The sequence below is a fragment of the Phaenicophaeus curvirostris genome, chromosome 38 (assembly GCF_032191515.1).
Source record: "Phaenicophaeus curvirostris isolate KB17595 chromosome 38, BPBGC_Pcur_1.0, whole genome shotgun sequence".
Lineage (NCBI taxonomy): Eukaryota > Metazoa > Chordata > Aves > Cuculiformes > Cuculidae > Phaenicophaeus > Phaenicophaeus curvirostris.
The window spans coordinates 640,788-658,813 of NC_091429.1; the positions used below are offsets into that span (position 1 = coordinate 640,788).

The 18,026-nt window shown below is 61.9% G+C and overlaps 1 protein-coding gene across 5 annotated transcripts in view; it reads left to right on the forward strand.

The window, feature by feature from the left end:
- The window catches only part of SP1 (Sp1 transcription factor), a 29,952-nt gene that overhangs the window by 7,751 nt on the left and 4,175 nt on the right, over positions 1 to 18,026 (forward strand). Inside the window, exons 1-5 of one of the 5 annotated variants that reach the window (XM_069879543.1) lie at positions 5,539 to 5,645; positions 7,602 to 7,696; positions 8,738 to 10,217; positions 16,787 to 16,955; positions 17,441 to 17,640. In XM_069879543.1, coding sequence (XP_069735644.1) covers positions 5,639 to 5,645; positions 7,602 to 7,696; positions 8,738 to 10,217; positions 16,787 to 16,955; positions 17,441 to 17,640 — 1,951 coding nt within the window. In that variant the 5' untranslated portion in view covers positions 5,539 to 5,638. Of the gene's footprint in view, positions 1 to 5,538; positions 5,646 to 6,527; positions 6,568 to 7,233; positions 7,697 to 8,737; positions 10,218 to 16,786; positions 16,956 to 17,440; positions 17,641 to 18,026 lie in introns of those variants that run through there. The other 4 variants (XM_069879542.1, XM_069879546.1, XM_069879544.1 and 1 more) reach the window with 4 other exon arrangements.

The window sequence follows — 18,026 nt, forward strand, 5'->3', positions numbered from 1 at the left end:
CGCCCGGCCCCCTCGGCTCTTTCATCCCCCCATCCGCACACCCAGACCTCCCTCCCTCCATCCTTCATCCATCCATCCATCCATCCATCCATCCATCCATCCATCCATCCATCCATCCCTCTCTCCATCCTTCTCCCCCCATCCACCCATCCCTCCATCCTTCCCTCTATCCTTCCCTCCCTCCCTCCCTCCCTCCCTCCCTCCATCCTTCCCTCTATCCTTCCATCCACCCATCCCTCCCTCCCTCCATCCTTCCCTCTATCCTTCCATCCCTTCATCCCTCCCATCCTCCATCTCTCTCCCTGCCTTCATTCCTCTCTCCATCCCTCCCTCCCCGTTCTATCCCTCCTTCCATCCCTCCATCCCACCTCTCTCCATCCCTCCGTCCCCCTCATCCTTTCCTCCATCCACCCCTCCCTCTTTCTCTTCATCCCTTCATCCTCCATCCCTCCCTCCATCCCTCCCTCCATCCCTCCATCCATCCATCCATCCATCCATCCCTTCTTCTATCCCTCCCATCCTCCATCTCTCCCTCCATCCCTCCTTCCCTCTTTCTCCTCCCACCTTCCTTCCTTCCTTCCATCCCTCCCTCCAACCCTCCCTCCATCCATCCCTTCATCCTTCCTTTCCTCCATCCCTTCCTCCACGCTCCATCCCGCCTTCCATCCATCCTTCCCTCCCTCCTTTCCTCCATCCCTGAGGGTACTGGGAGCACTGGGAATGGGGCTGGGGGCAGTGGGGACTGGGAAATGGGAACAGTGGGAAAAGGGACTGGAAGTGCTGGAGATGTAGATGGGGAGCACTGGGAATGGGGAGCACTGGGACTGGGAGCGCTGGGAATGTGGAGCCCCCCTACGAGGACGCTGTCCCTGAGCCCCCCAGCCCGGTGTCCCCCATAGCACCGTGTCCCCCCCACAGTGTCTCCCACGACCCCCTGAGATATTGGTGACCCATGGGGTGATGGGGCCACCCAGGGGGACACGAGGGACCCACGGGGACCTCCCAGCCTTGCGTCCCCCCACCCAGCGTCCCCGAGCCCCCCCCGAAATTGTGAGGACCTGTGGGGAAGATAGGAGGATCTGTGGGGTGATGGGGCCATGGAGGGGACCTATGGGGACACGGGGGTCTCAGGGGACGTGGGGGTGATTGAGGGGACCCCTGGGGACATGGGGTGATGGGGGGACACACAGGGCCACCCGTGAGGCCGTGGGGAAGAAGGGGGAGTCCCATGGGGGCGTGGGGGACCCCCCATCCCGGCGTCCCCCCACTTTGGTGTCCCCAAGCTCCCCCCCCCGCTGTCCCCCTGCCCACACCCAGGGTGGCCTCCCCGGCCCCCCCTCCCCTCCCCGGCGGTGGCCACCGCGTCCCCCGTGTCCCCGTCCCCCCCGCGGCCCCCGGATGTTTCTCTTGCGGTCGGAGGCCCCAAAATAGCGTTGGGCCCAGCGCGTGTGGGTGCGCCGGCCACGGCTGCCAGCGCCCGCGGGGACACGGGGGGGACACGGGGGGGACACCCGCAGGCTCCGAGGGCTCCTGTGGGGATGAGCACCCCCCCAGCACCACTATGGGGAGACCCAGGGGACGTGGGGGGACCTGGATGGGGCGTGGGGACCCGTGGGGACGTGGGGGAGATAAGGGGACCATGGGGATGGGGGGGACCCATGGGGACCTGGATGGGATGTGGGGGACCAATGGGGACCTTCATGGGTCATGGGGACCCATGGGGATGTGGGGGACCCATGAAGACGTGCGGGACCCATGGGGACATGGGAGAACCATGAGGCACCTGGATGGGTCATGGGGACCCATGGGGATGTGGGGGACCATGGGGACCTGGATGGGTTGTGGGGACCCATGGGGATGTGGGGGACCAATGGGGACCTTCATGGGTCATGGGGACCCGTAGGGACATGGGGGAAATAGGGGGACCGTGAGGACGTGGGGGACCATGGGGACGTGGGGGACCATGGGGACATGGGGGACCCATGGAGAGGTAGATGGGTCATGGGGACCCATGGAGATGTGGGGGACCCATGAAGACATGGGGTACCCATGGAGAACCATGAGGAACCTGGATGAGTCATGGGGACCCATGGGGACATGGGGGAACCATGAGGACTTGGGGGACCCATGGGGAACCTGGATGGGTCGCAGGGACCCATACAGTCATGGGAAACCCAGGGGGAGATGGAGGAGATGGGGGGACCCATGGGGACATGAGGGACCTGGATGGATGCATGGGGTCATGGGGGACCCGGGGGGGAGATGGGGGGACCCATGGGACATGAGGGATCCGGATGGATCCATGGGGAGATGGGGGACCCATGGATGTGGTTGACCTGGGTGGATCCGTGGGGTCACGGGGGGGCCATGGGCTCATGGAGGAGATGGGGGGGGACCCATGGGGATGTGGGGGGACAGTGGGGAGGCTCCGAAGTCTCGTATGGGGCTGAGCCCACCCCCCCCCAGCTGCCCCCCCGGTTGTCCCCCCCGGGTCGCGGCCGCAGCGGAATCCGGGCGACGCCGGGCGACTCCCAGCAATTTTGGGTTGGGAACCACAGAAATGCAGAGCGGCGCGGGGGGGGGCACCGGGGGGGGGGAGGGCAGGGCAGCGAGGGGGGTGCTGGCAGCGTGGGGGGGTCACCAGGCTTGGAGGGGACCGGGAGGGGGACCCAGATTGTCATAGGGGAGCACTGGGGGGGCACTGGGGGGATTCAGCGTGGGGGGGGAACAAGGGGGGGGCACTGGGGAGTCACTGGGGGGACCCAGAGCATTGGTGGGGGGAGCACTGTGGGGATATGGAGCAGAATGGGGGACACTGGGGGGTACTGGGGAGACCCTGAGCTTCAGGGGGGCCCTGGGGGGGGCTCCAGGGCGCATGGGGGGGTCCCTTTGGCAGTGCCCCAACCCCCCCGGTGGCTGCTGCTGCCACCGCTTTGATGTGGGTTCTGCAGCGCAAGGGGGGGGCACGACAGATGGGGCCTCCCAGCTCCATCCCTGCCCCCCCAAACCATCCCTGCCCCCCAGGTCTCTCCCCCTCAATCCGCCCCGACCCCCAGTTCCACCCCTGACCCCCCTAGTCCATCCCTGCCCTCCTAGTCTCTCCCTCCCTCCCCGAAAGGGGGATACTGGGATGAGGACTGGGAGCACTGGGGTGGGTAATGCAGGCACTGGGACCAGTTTGGGGGAGAATGGGAGCACTGGGAGGTGGACTGGGGGCACTGGGGTGGGTGACATGGGCACTGGGACCAGTTAGGGGGGGGATGGGAACACTGGGATGAGGAAAGGGGGAACTGGGACCAGTTTGAGGGAGAATGGGAGCACTGGGATGAGGAAAGGGGGAACTGGGACCAGTTTGAGGGAGAATGAGAGCACTGAGGCGAGGAAAGGGGGAACTGGGACCAGTTTAGGAGGAGATGGAAGACTGGGATGAGGCAAGAGGGAACTGGGACCGGTTTGTGGGGACAGCGCCTCTGTGTCCCCCCCAGGCTGGTCCCAGTGCCCCCTTTCCACATCCCAGTCCTTCCATTCCCTCCCAGACTGGTCCCAGTGCCCCTGTTTTTCCTCCCTGCTGGGGACAGGGCAGAGACAGCCTCGGGGACCTCCTGGGGACACGAGGGGACACGAGGGGACAGGGACCCGCCGCCCCCGCTAGGCGGCAGCAGAGCCCCCGCCCGGGGCGGCACCGCCCGCTGCGACCACCGGGGGGCGCCAGCACGGGACTGGGGGGACTGGGGGGACTGGGGGGAACTGGGGGGACTGGACGGGAATGGGAGGACTAGGGGGACTGGGAAGGGTCTGGGGGACTAGGAGGAGACTGGGGGGACTGGGAGGGACTGGGGGGAACTGAGGAGGACTGGGGGGAGACTGGAGGGAACGGGGTCGGGGGCACTGGGAGGGACTGGAGGGGAATGGGAGGACTAGGGGTGATGTGTGGGCATATGATATAGAGGAAAAAGTTAGAACTGGGAAGACTGGGAAGAGTCTAGGGGACTGGGAGGAGATAGGAAGGCTGGGGAAGGACTGGGGTAACTAGGGGGCCTGAGGAGGGACTGGGGAAACTGGTAGGACTGGGGAAGGACTGGGAGGCCCTGGAGGGGACTAGGGGAAGATGAAGGGGGCTGGGGAATACTGGAGGGGGCTGGGAGGCGACTAGGGAGATTGCGAAGGCCTGGAGGGGACTGGGTGAACTGGGAGGACTGCAGAGGGCCAGGAGGGACTGGGAGGGACTGGGGTGAGATGAGAGGACTGGGGGGGTGGGTACTGGGGAGGCAATGGAGGGACTGGAAGTTGTGGGAGAAAACTGGGAGGACAGATTACAGGGCACTGGGAAGGGACTGGGGAAACTGGAGAGGGCTGGGAGGGAACTGGGAAGACTGGGGAGGGACTGTGGGGGGACTGGCAGGAACTGTGAGGACTGGGGAGGGACTGAGGGAACCGGGGGGGCTGGATGGGACGAGGAGGGGACTGGGGGAACTGGGAGGGAAATGAAGGGAACTGAGAGGACTGGGAAGGAACTGGGGGAGGACTGGGAAGGACTGGCAGGAAATGATGGGGACTGGGAGGGGATGGGGGCCACTATGGGGAGTCCCCGACTGCCACCGAGGCGGGTCAGGAGGGGAAACTGAGGCACAGGGACACACTTTGTGTCCCCACGGTGGGGCAGGAGGGGAAACTGAGGCACGGGGACACACTTTGTGTCCCCAAGCGCCACCCCTGCGGGTCAGGAGGGGAACCGAGGCCCGGGGACGGCGGCAGCGGGTCCCTCCCGGGCTCGGGGGGCGCCGGGGGGAGGCCGAGCCCCGGCCGCGGCCTGGGCGGAGCCAGGGCCAAGATGGCGCCTTTTCCCCCACGCTCCCGTCCCTCCAAGGGCGCAGCCGGCCCGCTGGCCCCGCCCCCCCGCGCCTCCCATTGGCCCGTTTGGAACGCTCCGCCCTTCTCATTGGCCGCGCGGCCCCGCGCCGCCACCTCCTCCGCGCCGCGATTGGCCCGCGGGGCCGTCAATCTTCCCGCCGCGGGCGCGGTCCTCGCGGCCGGTTGGCCGGCTCGGCTGTCAATCTCCGCTTAGCCCCGCCTCCCGCCTCCCGTTGGCTGCGCCGCGCGCCCCTCCCGCCGCCGCCCGCCTCTCCCGTACGGGGTCTCCCTGCGAGCCCGCGCGGGCGCTGATTGGCCGCCGCCGCCTCCCTCCCGCTTTCCCATTGGGTCCCGCCCGCCGCGCGCGGGGGGGGGAAGGCGCGCGGCGCCCCGCCCCCTCCGCCCCTCCCTCCCCTCCCATTGGCCGCCGCTGCCGTCCGTCTCCCGCCCGCGGCGCGGCGCCATTGGCGGAGGCGCCTCGGGGGGCGGGGCCCGGCGCGCGGGCGGGGGGCCGCGCTGCGATTGGCGGCGCCTCGCGTCCATCGAGGCCCGAGGCGAGCGCCGGTTGGCCGGGGGGGGGGCGCGGGGGGAGGGGGGAGGGGGGGGCGGGGCTCAGGGCCGGGTCCCGCGCGCCGCTCCCCTCCCCTCCCTCGGCAGCGCCTTGGCGGTCACCGGCGGGGATCGGCCGCCTCGACCCGCCCCGCCTCGTCCCGCCCCGCAGCCGCCGCCGCTGCCGCCCGGGCTCGGCCCACACCCTCCACCCCGCCCCGGCCCCGGCCCCCCCACCATGAGCGGTAAGGGCCGAGAGGAACGGGGGCTGAGAGAGAGAGAGAGAGAGAGGAGAGGAGGCGGTGGCGGAGTCGGAGGGGCCTGAGGCGGCTCCGCCCCGGGCCGGGCCTCGGCGGGGCCGGGAGATGGCGGGGGGGAACGGGCGGGGGAGGGACCCGGGGGAGGGCAGGGGAGGGAGAGGGGCGGGGGGACCCGGGGGAGGGAGCGGGGGGCGGGGATGGGGGAGACCCTGGGGATGGGGGGGAGACACCGAGAATTGGGGGGGGAGGATGGGGGAGATCCTGGCTTGGAGGGGTGGGGGAGAGACACGGGAATTGAAGGGGGAGACACAGGGAATTGGCGGGGGGGGAAGATGGGGGAGACCCTGGGGATGGGGTGGGGGGAATGACCCTGGGAATTGGAGGGGGGAGAACACGGGTATTGGGGGTGGAGATTGGGAGGGGAATGGGGGGAGGAATTGGGGAGACCCTGGGAATTGGGGGTAGCGGGAGTAGGGGGGGAAACACAGAAAATGGGGGAGACCCCGGGAGTGAGGGGAAGTGGGAATTGGGGGGCAGACTCTGGGAACTGGGGGAATGGGAATAGAAGGGGCAGGAATGGGAGAGGAGACTCTGGGAACTGGGGGGGGGGGCAGGAATTTGTGGGGGATGGGGGGAGATCCCAGGATTTGGGGGAATGGGGCTGGGGGGTCAGGAATGGGGGGAGAAGGAGAAGGGGTGAGAGAGGATTCGAAGGATTGGGGAGGGGGCAGGTAGGAAGGGGGAGCCCATGGGAATCAGGGAGCACCGGGGCTGGGAGTAATGGGGGCAGCAGGAATGAGGGAGGGGGGAGATGGAGGAGACCCCAGGATTCGGGGGGAGCATTGAGGGGGAAAGGTGGGATGGGGGAGATCCAGAAGAACCAGGAAGATGGCCTGGGGAGAGCCTGGTAAATGAAAAGGGTGGGGAGGCAGGAATAGAGGGGGCAGATGGGGTAGAGGAGACCCCAGGAATCGGGGAAAGGAAATGAGGATGGAGGAGACTCAGGGAATCAAGGGAACACGAGGGAGGTGGGATAGGATGGGGGAAGCCCCCTGGAATCGGGGAGCACCCGTGAAGGGGTAGAGGACACCAAGGGATCAGGCAAGGGGGGGTCTCAGGAATTGTGGGGAGAGGGCACCAAGGAGAGTGAGGATCCCAAGGGAACAGGCGTGGGGGGGAGGCCCCGGGAGTTGGGGGAAGCACGGAGGGGTTTGGGGAGTGAGGGAGGATCCTGAGATCTTTGCTCCCCACTCCAAACTCACCGAGGAAGGGCAGGGGGGGAGCCGGGCAGGGGAGGGTGTTTGGAGGGGGTTCAGGGAAGCCCTGGTGGGGACTGGAGGGGGAAAAACCAGGAGCAGAGGGAGCTCTGGGGAAGGAGGGAGAGTTTTGAGGAAGGGGGGGTCCAGGGAAGCCTTGTGGGGGGGGGAAACCAAGAGCAGGGGGAGCTGTGGGGAAGGAGGGGGGTGTTTTGAGGAAGTGGGGGGGTCCGGGAAAGCCATGGTGAGGGCTGGAGGGGACCCTGGTGAGAGGGGGCTGGGGGTTTGGGCCCCAGGTCCTGGGACTGGGGGGAAAGGAGGCATTTTTGGGAAGCAGGTCCCGGACTGGGGAGCAGGGCAGGCAGGATCCCGATCAGGGAATCCCGTGGGCAGGGCAGGGAGAGGAGGGCCGGGGCAGGACAGGGGCCAGGGAGTGTCCCGGGCAGGCAGGGAGGAGCTGGGGCCTGGAGAAGGGCCGGGGCCTCCTCCTGTCCCGCTGCCAGCTCCCCTTTGGCAGCTCCCTCCGCTTCCCAGCCCCTTTGCGCCAGCACTGGAGCAGCACAGGGTCCCTGCCAACTCTTCCCAGCCCTCCTGCCCGTGATTTCCATGTGTCCACGCATTCCTGTTCCCCCTTTCCTGCCCAGAAATGTCTTTAATTCCTGCTGTCGTTTCCCACCCCTCGCAGACCAAGAGAGCTCCGAGGAGATGTCGACAGTGAAGCCCGAGAAGGGCGAGGGAGATGCCAGCGGTAACAGCAGCCCGAGCGCTGAGGAGGCCCAGGTGAGTGCAGGGAACAGAAACAGCCCCGAGCCGGTGGCCTCACAGCTCCGCTCGCCATGGGGAACTCGTCATCCCCATGGCAAAGTCCAGGGTCAGGCTGAGATGTTTGTTTGGCCCAGCCGAGCGTTACGCCAGCTCCTCTCCCCAGGGAGAGGAAGAAAAGAGCTTGAGTGAGCGCCGATGGGGATTGTGACATTGCCAAACCCTCCAGAGCACCGACACCCAGCGCCTTTCCCTCCACCCCCAGCTTCACACGGCTCAGAAGCTCAGAAACGCAGACGGTGCCTCTGCTCCAGGGACACCTCCAGGGGTGGGGCAGCCACCCCTGCTCTGGGCAGCCTGGGCCAGGGCCTCCCCACCCTCACAGCAAAACATTTCTCCCCAAGATCTCATCTCAATCTCCCCTCTTGCAGCTCAAAACCTTTCCCCTCGTTCTCTCCCTGCTCTCCCTGATCATGAGCCCCTCCCCAGCCTTCCTGGAGCCCCTTTCAGTCCTGGAAGCTGCTCTAAGGTCTCTCTGGAGCCTTCCCTTCATCCAGGCTGAACAGCCCCGACTCTCTCAGCCTGTCCTCGTACAGGAGGTTCTCCAGCCCTCGGATCATCTCCGTGGCCTCCTCTGGGCTCACTCCAACAGCTCCATGTCCTTCTCAAGTTGGGGATTCCAGAACTGGACACAGGGCTCCAGATGGAGTCTCACGAGAGCAGATTAGAGGAGTAACTTCCCCAGGATTGTTCTCCTGTGGGGTGATTTGTCCGCTTTGGCTGGAGGAGATGCCTCTCCTTGCCTTTTCCACCCAGACTCCCTTCCCTTTCCTCCCTCCCTGTGGGTTTGGTCTGTCCCGGCCTGACAGCCCTACGTCTGGCAGTTGTATTTTTCCGGCTGTGGGTGGGTTTTTTCAGGAAGGAGTGTTTATCTTTTCCAAGCACGCTCCTCCCTGCTTTCTCTTTAACTTTTTTTAATTGCCCCTTTATTTTTTTTCCCCTTTTCGGCCTGCCCACTGTGCCGCCCCCTGCTTCCTTAACTCCTCCTCTCCTTCCCAGGAGTCGCAGCCTTCCCCGCTGGCTCTGCTGGCCGCCACCTGCAGCAGGATTGAGTCTCCCAACGAGAATTCCAACAGCTCCCAAGGCCAGCAGGGTGGGAGCGGCAGCGAGCTGGATCTCACAGCTCAGATCACCCAGTCTTCCAACGGCTGGCAGATCATTTCCACCGGCTCCACCACGCCGACCACTTCCAAGGAACAAGGCAGCAACGGCAACAACGGCGGTGATGCCTCCAAAAGCCGTTCTGTGAGCGCAGGGCAGTACGTGGTGACGACCGCTTCCACCCTGCAGAACCAGCAGGTGCTGACGAGCCTGCCGGGGGTTATCCCGAATATCCAGTACCAGGTCATTCCCCAGTTCCAAACCATCGATGGGCAGCAGCTCCAGTTTGCCACCGCCCCTACTCAAGTCAATGTGCAACAGGATGCCTCTGGGCAGCTCCAGATCATCCCCGGCACAAACCAGCAGATCATAACGAGCCGAGCGGGAACGAGTAACCTCATCGCCATGCCGAACCTGCTGCAGCAGGCCGTCCCCATCCAGGGCGTGGGCTTGGCCAACAATTCCCTCTCCGGGCAAACCCAGTACGTGGCCAACGTCCCCGTGGCTCTCAACGGCAACATCACCTTGCTGCCCGTCAACAGCGTGGCCGCCAGCTTGGCTCCCACCTCCCAAACCACCACCCTGAGCAGCGCCGGCTCTCCGGAGAGCAGCTCCCAGCCGGCCACCTCGGGCACGGCCACCAGTTCCACGGCCACGTCTCAGGCCAGTTCTGGCGCCTTTTTCACCAACGCCAACAGCTTCTCCACCACCACAACCACCAGTAACGTGGGGGTCATGAATTTTTCCACCGGCGCCACGGTGGGAACCAACTCCCAGGCCCAAACGCCCCAAAGACCCAGCAGCGAACAGAGCGCGGACTCTCTGCAGAGCCAGGTTTCTGGGGTGGCTTTGCAGTCGGGGCAGCAGAAGGAGGGGGATCAGAGCCAGCAGTCGCAGCAGCAGCAGATCCTGATCCAACCGCAGCTGGTCCAAGGCGGGCAGACGATCCAAGCCCTCCAAACCACCCCTCTCTCCGGCCAACCCTTTGCCGCTCAAGCCATCTCCCAAGACACCTTGCAGAACCTGCAGCTCCAAGCTGTCCCGAACTCCGGGCCCATCATCATCCGAACGCCCACGGTGGGTCCCAACGGGCAGGTGAGCTGGCAAACCATCCAGCTCCAAAACCTTCAGGTTCAAAACCCCCAGGCCCAGACAATCACCTTGGCCCCCATGCAGGGAGTTTCCTTGGGGCAGTCGGGCAGCACCAGCACCACGCTCACCCCCATCGCCTCCCTCCCCAGCGGCACTGTCACCGTCAACGCCGCCCAGCTCTCCTCCGTGCCAGGCCTCCAGACTATTAACCTCAGTGCCTTGGGAGCGTCTGGGATCCAAGTCCATCAGCTGCAAGGGCTGCCACTGGCCATAGCGAACACTGCCGGTAAGTTCTTTTCATCTCCATTCCTTTCTGTAACCGAGCAGAGGAAACTGAAGGTGAAACCACATTGCCTGGGCGGCTCCGTGCACCTCGCTGGGCACTGTGGGGTTTGGGGCGCCGGCACATCCGTGTTGGAGCCAGAGCTGGGGGCGTGCGATGCCAAACAGAGTTGGCAAGCCGGAGGTTGCTTCTGCTGGCCCTCAGGAGTAAGCGTAAAGCCTCTGCTAATGACCAGAAGATCCTGAAACTCATTTTGGGGAGTTTCTGATCTAGTTAAATCTCTTGGGCGTGAAAAGAAACGGCGGAGGGGGCAGTGAATCAGGAAAGAGTAGGATGAGGGGAGAGGCAGGCGTGGGGGGAGACGTTGAGGGTAAAGCAGGGTTGTGAGCCAGGCCACTGTCCCGACCCGACAGCTGCTCTGGGGGTCTCGGGGCAGGATTGGGGAGTGGAGCCGAGTGCAGCTCAGCTCCTGGGCTGCAGGAGCCCAGCAGAAAGAGTCAGGGCCTGATAAAGCTCAGGAATAACTGCAATCCCTTGCTCTCCCCCTAGAAAACAAACAAACGGCCCTGGGGAATTTCCTTGCAGGGGCGGAAGAACAGGCTCTTGAAGTGTATATTTAGCCTGAAGTTGGGTGCTGGCGTGGGACGCTGTGATCTCATCCTGCCCAAGACGGGCCCACGCTCGTGGCTGGCGCTGAGCTCCCTGCTCAGCTCCCTCCTGGATCGGCCCTGGCACCTCCCAGAGGCTCCCACCACCCCAGGGGGGTGCGCGGACACAGGGTGTGAGCTCGAAGCCGCTCGGCTTCCCCTTGGAAACCCTGTCCTGCCTGTCCGCGGGGGCCGTGGGCTTCAGCGGTGGAAGAAATCGGTGCGGAAAAGGAGCTCTGCTCCCTTTTCCAGTGTTTTTCCTTTGTGTTTTTGTGCTGGCTCCAGCTGAAAAGGCAGCACTCGGTTTAGTCACAGCTGAGGCGCAGCAAAAAAGCTGTTGCTCAATCGTGCTTCCTTCTCGCGAGAGGAGGCGGTGGCGGCGGCTGCTCTCCCCGGGGGTTGTTTTGCAGCAGTATTTTGGGCTGTTGCTACAGCAGCTCGGCTTGCAGGCGGCCGCCTGTTTATTACAGACCTCGCCGCTGTCTGGATTAGCCTGATCCTTGGATTTCCCCGGGCAGAGAGACCTGCTCGAGCAGGGGTTTCACCCAGAGGGGAGCTGGCGGTGCCTTGCCCCTTCTAGATGAGGGAATGCAGGTGGTGGAGGGTCCCTTCCACCGTTCCTGGCCTGGATTTGGTGTGTTCCCTGCATCCGCCGTCCAGGCGTGTTTTGAAGGTGCCGTAGAAGCACATGGACAACTGGTTCCTGTATTTGTGCCTGGCTCTGCCCTCGGAGGTGGGGCAGGGAGGAACGCTCCAGAGACCACCCATCAAACCCTCTGGCTCACGCTAGGGAGCCGCCTTCTCCTCCTCCTCCTCTTTTTTTTTCACTCAGCAGCATGTTTAGCTCCTGTTCCACGCTTGACCAACACCATCCGATTGCGGCTGCGCGGAGAACCGCAGCTCAGGGCTTTGCTGGGAGGATGTGACGTTCGGGCGACGCTTTGAAGTCATTAGGTTTGAAAAACCAGAGCGGGGTTCAGGTTTCAAAGGGGTTGCAGGGACCCACTGAGACCCCCAAGCTCCCTGGGGCTGTAACTTAGGCTCTTGGGATGGAATCGGAAGCTTCTTTGCTTCAAGGTCTCTTCCAACTCAAAGCAGGGAGGGCCACGACCTCCCTGGAGAAAACACCACCAGAAAAGGGCTTGGAAAATCAGCTTTCCAGTGCTGGGTGCTCTGTGCAGACTTAACTCACCCTGGGTTTGAGTTCACGAGGTGGTTTGCAGGCTGCAGCCTCGTCCTTGGCAGCGAATTAGCCCCAGTGGCCGAGACACGAGGAGGGATGTGACCGTACTGGGCTGGTATGTGGGCAAACAGGCCTTGGAGCCGGCTCCGCTCCAAGGGGAAGCAACCACGGAGCCAAGGAGGAGATTTTCCTCAGCTGGTGTCACCCCAAAACCCTGCATGGGTGCCTCAACAATGAAGGGAGGAGGTTTTGGGGGCCGTTCTGGGAGTTGGGGGGGGGTCCAAACCCCTCAAGTAGCAAATATTAGCCAGAGGAGCGACCTGCGTGAGGCCCCCATGCGCCGAAGCCTTGTGGTGAGCGGGGTGGGGGCCGTTTCAAGAAGTTTGCGCCGCCCAGGTTTCTCTTCCCCTTTTAACCGAGGAGAGGGGGCTTTTTTTAGCTCTGCGTCCATGTGGTTTTGCCATCAAAGGGCTTCTGCCCCCGCGTCCCTGGCAGAGCCCTGCTGCTTCCAGCTCCATCCCTCTGAGAAATGTGCTGGGTAAACTGGTGTCGCTGGGACAGGGCTGGAGATAAAGCCCTTGGGGGAGGGTTCTGGTTTTGGGAATGCTACAGGGTGTTTATTCCAGGGGGTGGATGGAGCTGGGAGGCAGCCTGGTGTACTGGTGGGACTGGGGAGATGCCCCTGCCCCAGGGTGTTTTGGTAGGGTAAGCTCTCTTTCTAGGCTGAGATGTAGCAGGGAGATCCTTCTGAAAGGAAAACAAAGCCTCTGTCGAGGAAATAACCCTTCGGAATCTGGTTTGGGAATGCATCCCCAGCTCTCTGCTGCAACGTTGTTCTTCCAGGGCTCTTCCCGGCATGGGGCTCTGACACAAAGACCTGATTGTCTCCTCTTCTCTGTTTTTAAGGGAAGCTTTGTAGCAGGGCGGTGATGAGGCATCCACATGGCATCGGGGAGGGGAGAACGGGAATCAAAACCTCGGCCAGCAAGCCCTGACAGGATCTTTCCTTGACGCGCTGTTATTGTTTGGTTCGTTCCGCCCATGACATCACGGCAGAAAACAATCTTGTTGTGAAATTTCCTTCTCTAAACTTTAGCTGGGCTGGACTTGAAATTCCCTCCTGGCTTCCTGGGCAGGCGCACCCTCTGCTGGGTGAAAAACTGGCTGCACGGCCGGGCCCAGAGCGCGCTGGGGAGTGGAACGCGATCCAGTTGGAGACCAGTCCCCAGTGGCTCAGAGCTGGATCCAGTTCTGTTCAGAGTCTTTATCCGTGATCTGGATGAAGGGATCGAGTGCTCCCTCAGTCAGTTTGTGTTGACACTAAACTGGGTGGGAGTGTTGAGCCACCCTGGGCTCTGCTTGGGGAAAGGCTACGGTTCTGCTCTAGAGGCTTTGTTATCGCGGGGGGGTTTGTCCTGGCGCAGTCGTGCTGTGGGTCTGGGCTCCGTGGGGCAGCCCTGCTCCTCTTCTTCCCCAAGGCCGGAGGGGGAGAGGGTTGGTGGTCATGCTGGTCGGACTGGTTGGGTGCTGTGCACCCCATGAGTTCCCTCACTCTGCTCTGGACTGTCTTGCTGGGCCCTAATCTTCCCTTTCCTTTTATCTGCGCCGACCTCGGCCCCACCAGCCACCTCTGAGTGAGGTTATCGCTGCTCCGCAGGAGCCGGAGCCTGGAACAGGGGTGGTTTCAGCGTGGCTCCCTTCCAGAGCATCAGATCTTGGGGCACCGGTTTCCCCCTCGGAGCAGCTGGCATCATCCAGGCATCTCTGCATCCCAGCGCAGGGCTCTGAGGTTCGATGCTGTGAGGGATGTGGGCACCAATTCCCCATATTTCCAGAAGAGAAGAATTAAAACCAACGGAATTTGAGGCTCAGGATGAGCCTCCACCCTTGGCTGCAGTGGAGAGGAGGAAAGCAGAGGGTCAGGTGCTTCGAGAAGGGATGTCCCCAGCTCCTGGGTGTGATACAGCCACCAGGAATGGGTTATCTGCCCTGGGTGGGGGTGCCCCGAGAGCTTCGTGGAGCCCCGGAGCTGCCACTGGGTTTTGCTCCCTTTTCTTTCAGCCTTCGCCGTTCCTCTCTCCTCTTCCCTCTGTGTCTGGAAGCCGAGGCAGCTTTGCGGTGCCTGCCTGCTCCGCGCGAGGATGCCTCAACTCCCCTTTTCCTCTACCAAAGCTGCAGGGTTGCTTTCTTTTCCACGTTCCCTAAAAACGAGCATCGAGCCCATTCCCCCTCTCCGGAGGCCGGCTGGGGTGAATCTAAATCCGCTCCTCGGTTTGGTTTGCTAAGTAAAATGACCAAACCCAGGCCTTTTCTCTCTTGATGACTGGCTGGAAGACAAGAAACACCTCGTCTGGAGAGAAGTCAGGCCAAGACTCAGGTGCTTTGGGTTATTTAGTGTTAGCCCAGCAAACACCAACCCCTCTTCTGGAGGGTCTTGGAGGCTGGAATCCCCATTCCTTGCTCCTGGCAGAGGATACAGGAGCCGAGTGCAGCTCCCGTTCCCCGTCCTCCCAGGCTTTTCCAAGGATTAACGCCCCCTCCTTGCTCTATTAATGTATTTTTTCAGGATTTGAATGGGGACCTGGCAGCCTCCACCAAAGCTTTTGTTTTAGGATTAATCTCTATTAGTGGAGATAATAAACATCAATTATCCAGCTGGATTCTCTCTGCCAAGCTTTCCCCTGCAACTGATATTCTGGGAGGCTTTGGTGCGTCCCAATATGTGAAGAGCAAAGCGTGTACGTACAGGATCCATCTTCCCTTGCCCTAATTTATTTATACCTTAATTAGATGCGAGCCATAGATTACCAGAAGGAGGATTTGGGTTTCTTTCCCCCTCTGAATGTCGTGCCAACAGACTATAAAATGCTGTGTAGGCCTTCGCATCTTGGAATATTGAAGCCATTCCAAGATATCAGGGCTGGATTCTCCCCCTCTCAAGCGTATTTTGGGGAGGGAGCGCCTGCGTCTTCTTCCTTTTCCCAATCTCCCTCCCCAGCCGGGGCAGATGTGATGGGGAAATCTCTGAGCTGTAGCTAGAACGCAAGCTGTCGTCGTTGGCTTAGAAAGCTTAAAACCACCCCCCTCGGTTCCCTCCGTGCTGGTTTTAGACTGTAAACAGATGTCGCAAGAGCTGGGGAGGGGACTGGGAAGGTTTTGTCCTAGAATTGCTAAACTGCAGGAGCACAGAGATATTGCTGACGAGGTACGGGAGCGCCCGGCTAAGAATCCAGAGGGGTTTTGAGGGGATCAAACTGTTTCCCTCCTCCTGCCCTTGCAGTCGACCAGCCAGACCTGGCGTGGTCGCTGCGGCTTGATGTGACGTTGTTCCTCCCCACCCTGGTGTCTCGGGGTGAGGGAACCGTCGCTGTTGGGGTTTTATCGTGGGCTGCCCCCAGAGCAGTGGCACCAGCAGGGATGAGAGAGGGGATCCTGCCCCTCTCTGCTCCGCTCTGCTGAGACCAAACCCGGAGCCCTGTGTCCCGTTCTGGAGTCCTGAGCACAGGGAGGACACGGAGCTGGGGATTCCAGAACTGGACGCAGGACTCCAGGTGTTCATTGGTAGGAAATTGGTAGGAAAAGGTGAATTTTGGGCTCGAATCCCAGGCTGCAGCCAGCCAAGGCTCTGACGGAAGCGCCTCGGCTCTAAATCTGCCATTAAACCTATTGGCATCTGTTAATTGCAGCTAAAAAACGATTACTCAGCCTTGGCGGCTCTGCTCCCGCTCCAGCTTTTCAGCCTGGAAATAATCAAGCAGTGGAGCTTGAAGGGATATAAACCACTTGGGAAAGCGTGGAGGGGGTGATTGGAGAAGCGATTAGATGACGGCGTAAGCGTAGAGCAATAAAACTGCAATGAAAACTGATCGGTTTAAAAACTTCCTACCCCACCGTTGATGTTTGCCTGCGTTCGGGAACTCGGCAGCACTGCCCGGCGGCTCCGACAGCGTTTTGAATTGGGGAGAGGGAGGGACTGTGCTCCACAATGATTTTTCAGCTTTATATCTCTTTCTCCTTTTCTGTAATCACAGTAATTAACCAACGAGTGCGTGCGATAACGTCTTGGCTGATGGATGCTGTGGAAGACTTCGCTCTCCCAGCCCGTCTTTATCCCTGCTGATCTCGGGATGGATTGGCAGGAGAGTTTGCACCTGTTTTGTAGCTTTGGAGCCATCTAATTGCTCCTGCATTGTTGTTTTCATCAGCTTGAAGCTGGAGAGATGGTTGACAAGAAAAAAATGCTTCTCAGACCAAAAAAAAAGGAAGGAGGGAAAAGGGACTTCTGGGATTTGGAGAAGCCCAGCTTTCCCCCAGTGATGTTTTCTCGTGGACACTGATCTCGGCTGCCCAGCGTTGCTCAGTTTACATTTTTCCCTCTGTTTGCAGTGCTGGGATGGTTGCAGGTGGCTTGGGAGTGACAGAGGAGGCTGTTTTTCCCAAGAGCCGTGGCTCTCACCTCTCCTCTGGACCAAATCAGAGGGCATGGACCAAACCCCTTGCTCTGGGGACGCTGGGGAGGGCGGCGAGTGCTCGGTCTGGGGTTGCCAGGGCTCAAAACCACAGGAAGCCCTGGAAAGCTGAGGGAAGAGGCAGGAATTAATAACACCCATGGGTTCAGTCGAGCCGAGACCCTCACAGCTTTGCAGCTGTGGGGAAAGGCTTGGGAAAGGCCCTCTTGCTTTCCTCCTGCTGCTCCTGGCTTTGCTGACCGAGAGCCCGCAGTAACCTGTGTTTTTTTCCAGGCGAGCACGGGGCTCAGCTGGGTCTTCACAGCGCGAGCGGAGACGGGCTGGGAGACGAGAATGCGGCTGTAGAGGAGGGAGAGTCCAGCCTGGACCCGCAGCCCCGGGAAGGGCGGAAAGTGCGGAGAGAAGCGTGTACCTGTCCCTACTGCAAAGACAGCGAGGGGAGGTGAGGCGGTGAATCCGGCAGCGCTGGGCTGCCCGAGCAACCTCTGCACCCCGAAAGTGCCTTATTTGGCCCCAGTCTCCCTCCCTCTGGTCAGCGGGAGCTTTTCATAGAGAATCATTTCACAGAATCGTTGAGGCTGGAAAAGAACTCCTAAGATTAGAGTCCAACTGCCAGCCCAGCAGCCCTCGTGACTGAGCCCTGTCCCCAAGTGCCACGGCCATGTGGGTTTTAAACCCCTTCAGGGATGGGGACTCCTGCTGGCCACCCCATGGCTGATCCAAGCCAGGATCCTTGACCACCTGGGCCACCGCTGGCTCATATTCAGCTGCTGTCAACCAACACCCCAGGTCTTTTTCTGCTGAGCAGCTTTCCAGCCGCTCTTCCCCAAGCCTGGAGCTGCCTGGGGTTGGTGTGACTCAAGAGCAGGACCCGGCCCTTGTCTTTCTTCAATCGCTGTTTTAACTCTTTCCCTCGGATTCTTTCAGGAGCTCTGGGGACCCAGGTAAAAAAAAGCAACACATCTGCCACATCCCGGGCTGCGGGAAGGTGTATGGGAAAACCTCCCACCTCCGGGCTCACCTGCGGTGGCACACCGGGGAGAGGCCCTTCGTCTGCTCCTGGACCCTCTGCGGGAAGCGTTTCACCCGGAGCGATGAGCTGCAGCGGCACAAGCGCACGCACACAGGTAGGGCCCGGAACGCTGCTTCCCGTGGGGTCTGTCACGTCTGCCAGCCGGGGATGGGGGAGGAAGCAGCTCAGGTTCTTCTGTCTGACCCTTGGGGCCTACTGGAAAGTGCCAGGGAGACCTTAGAGCTGAGAAGGGTTGAGAGAGGGGATTCTGCCCCTCCGCTCGTCTCACCTGGAGCGCTGTGTTCAGTTCTGGAGTCCTGAGCACAGGGAGGACATGGAGATGTTGGGGTGAGGCCAGAGGAGGCCACGGAGATGATCCGAGGGCTGGAGAACCTCCTGTTTGAGGACAGGCTGTGAGAGTTGGGGTTGTTCAGCCTGGAGAAGGCTCCAGAGAGGTCTTAGAGCAGCTTCCAGGACTGAAAGGGGCTCCAGGAAAGCTGG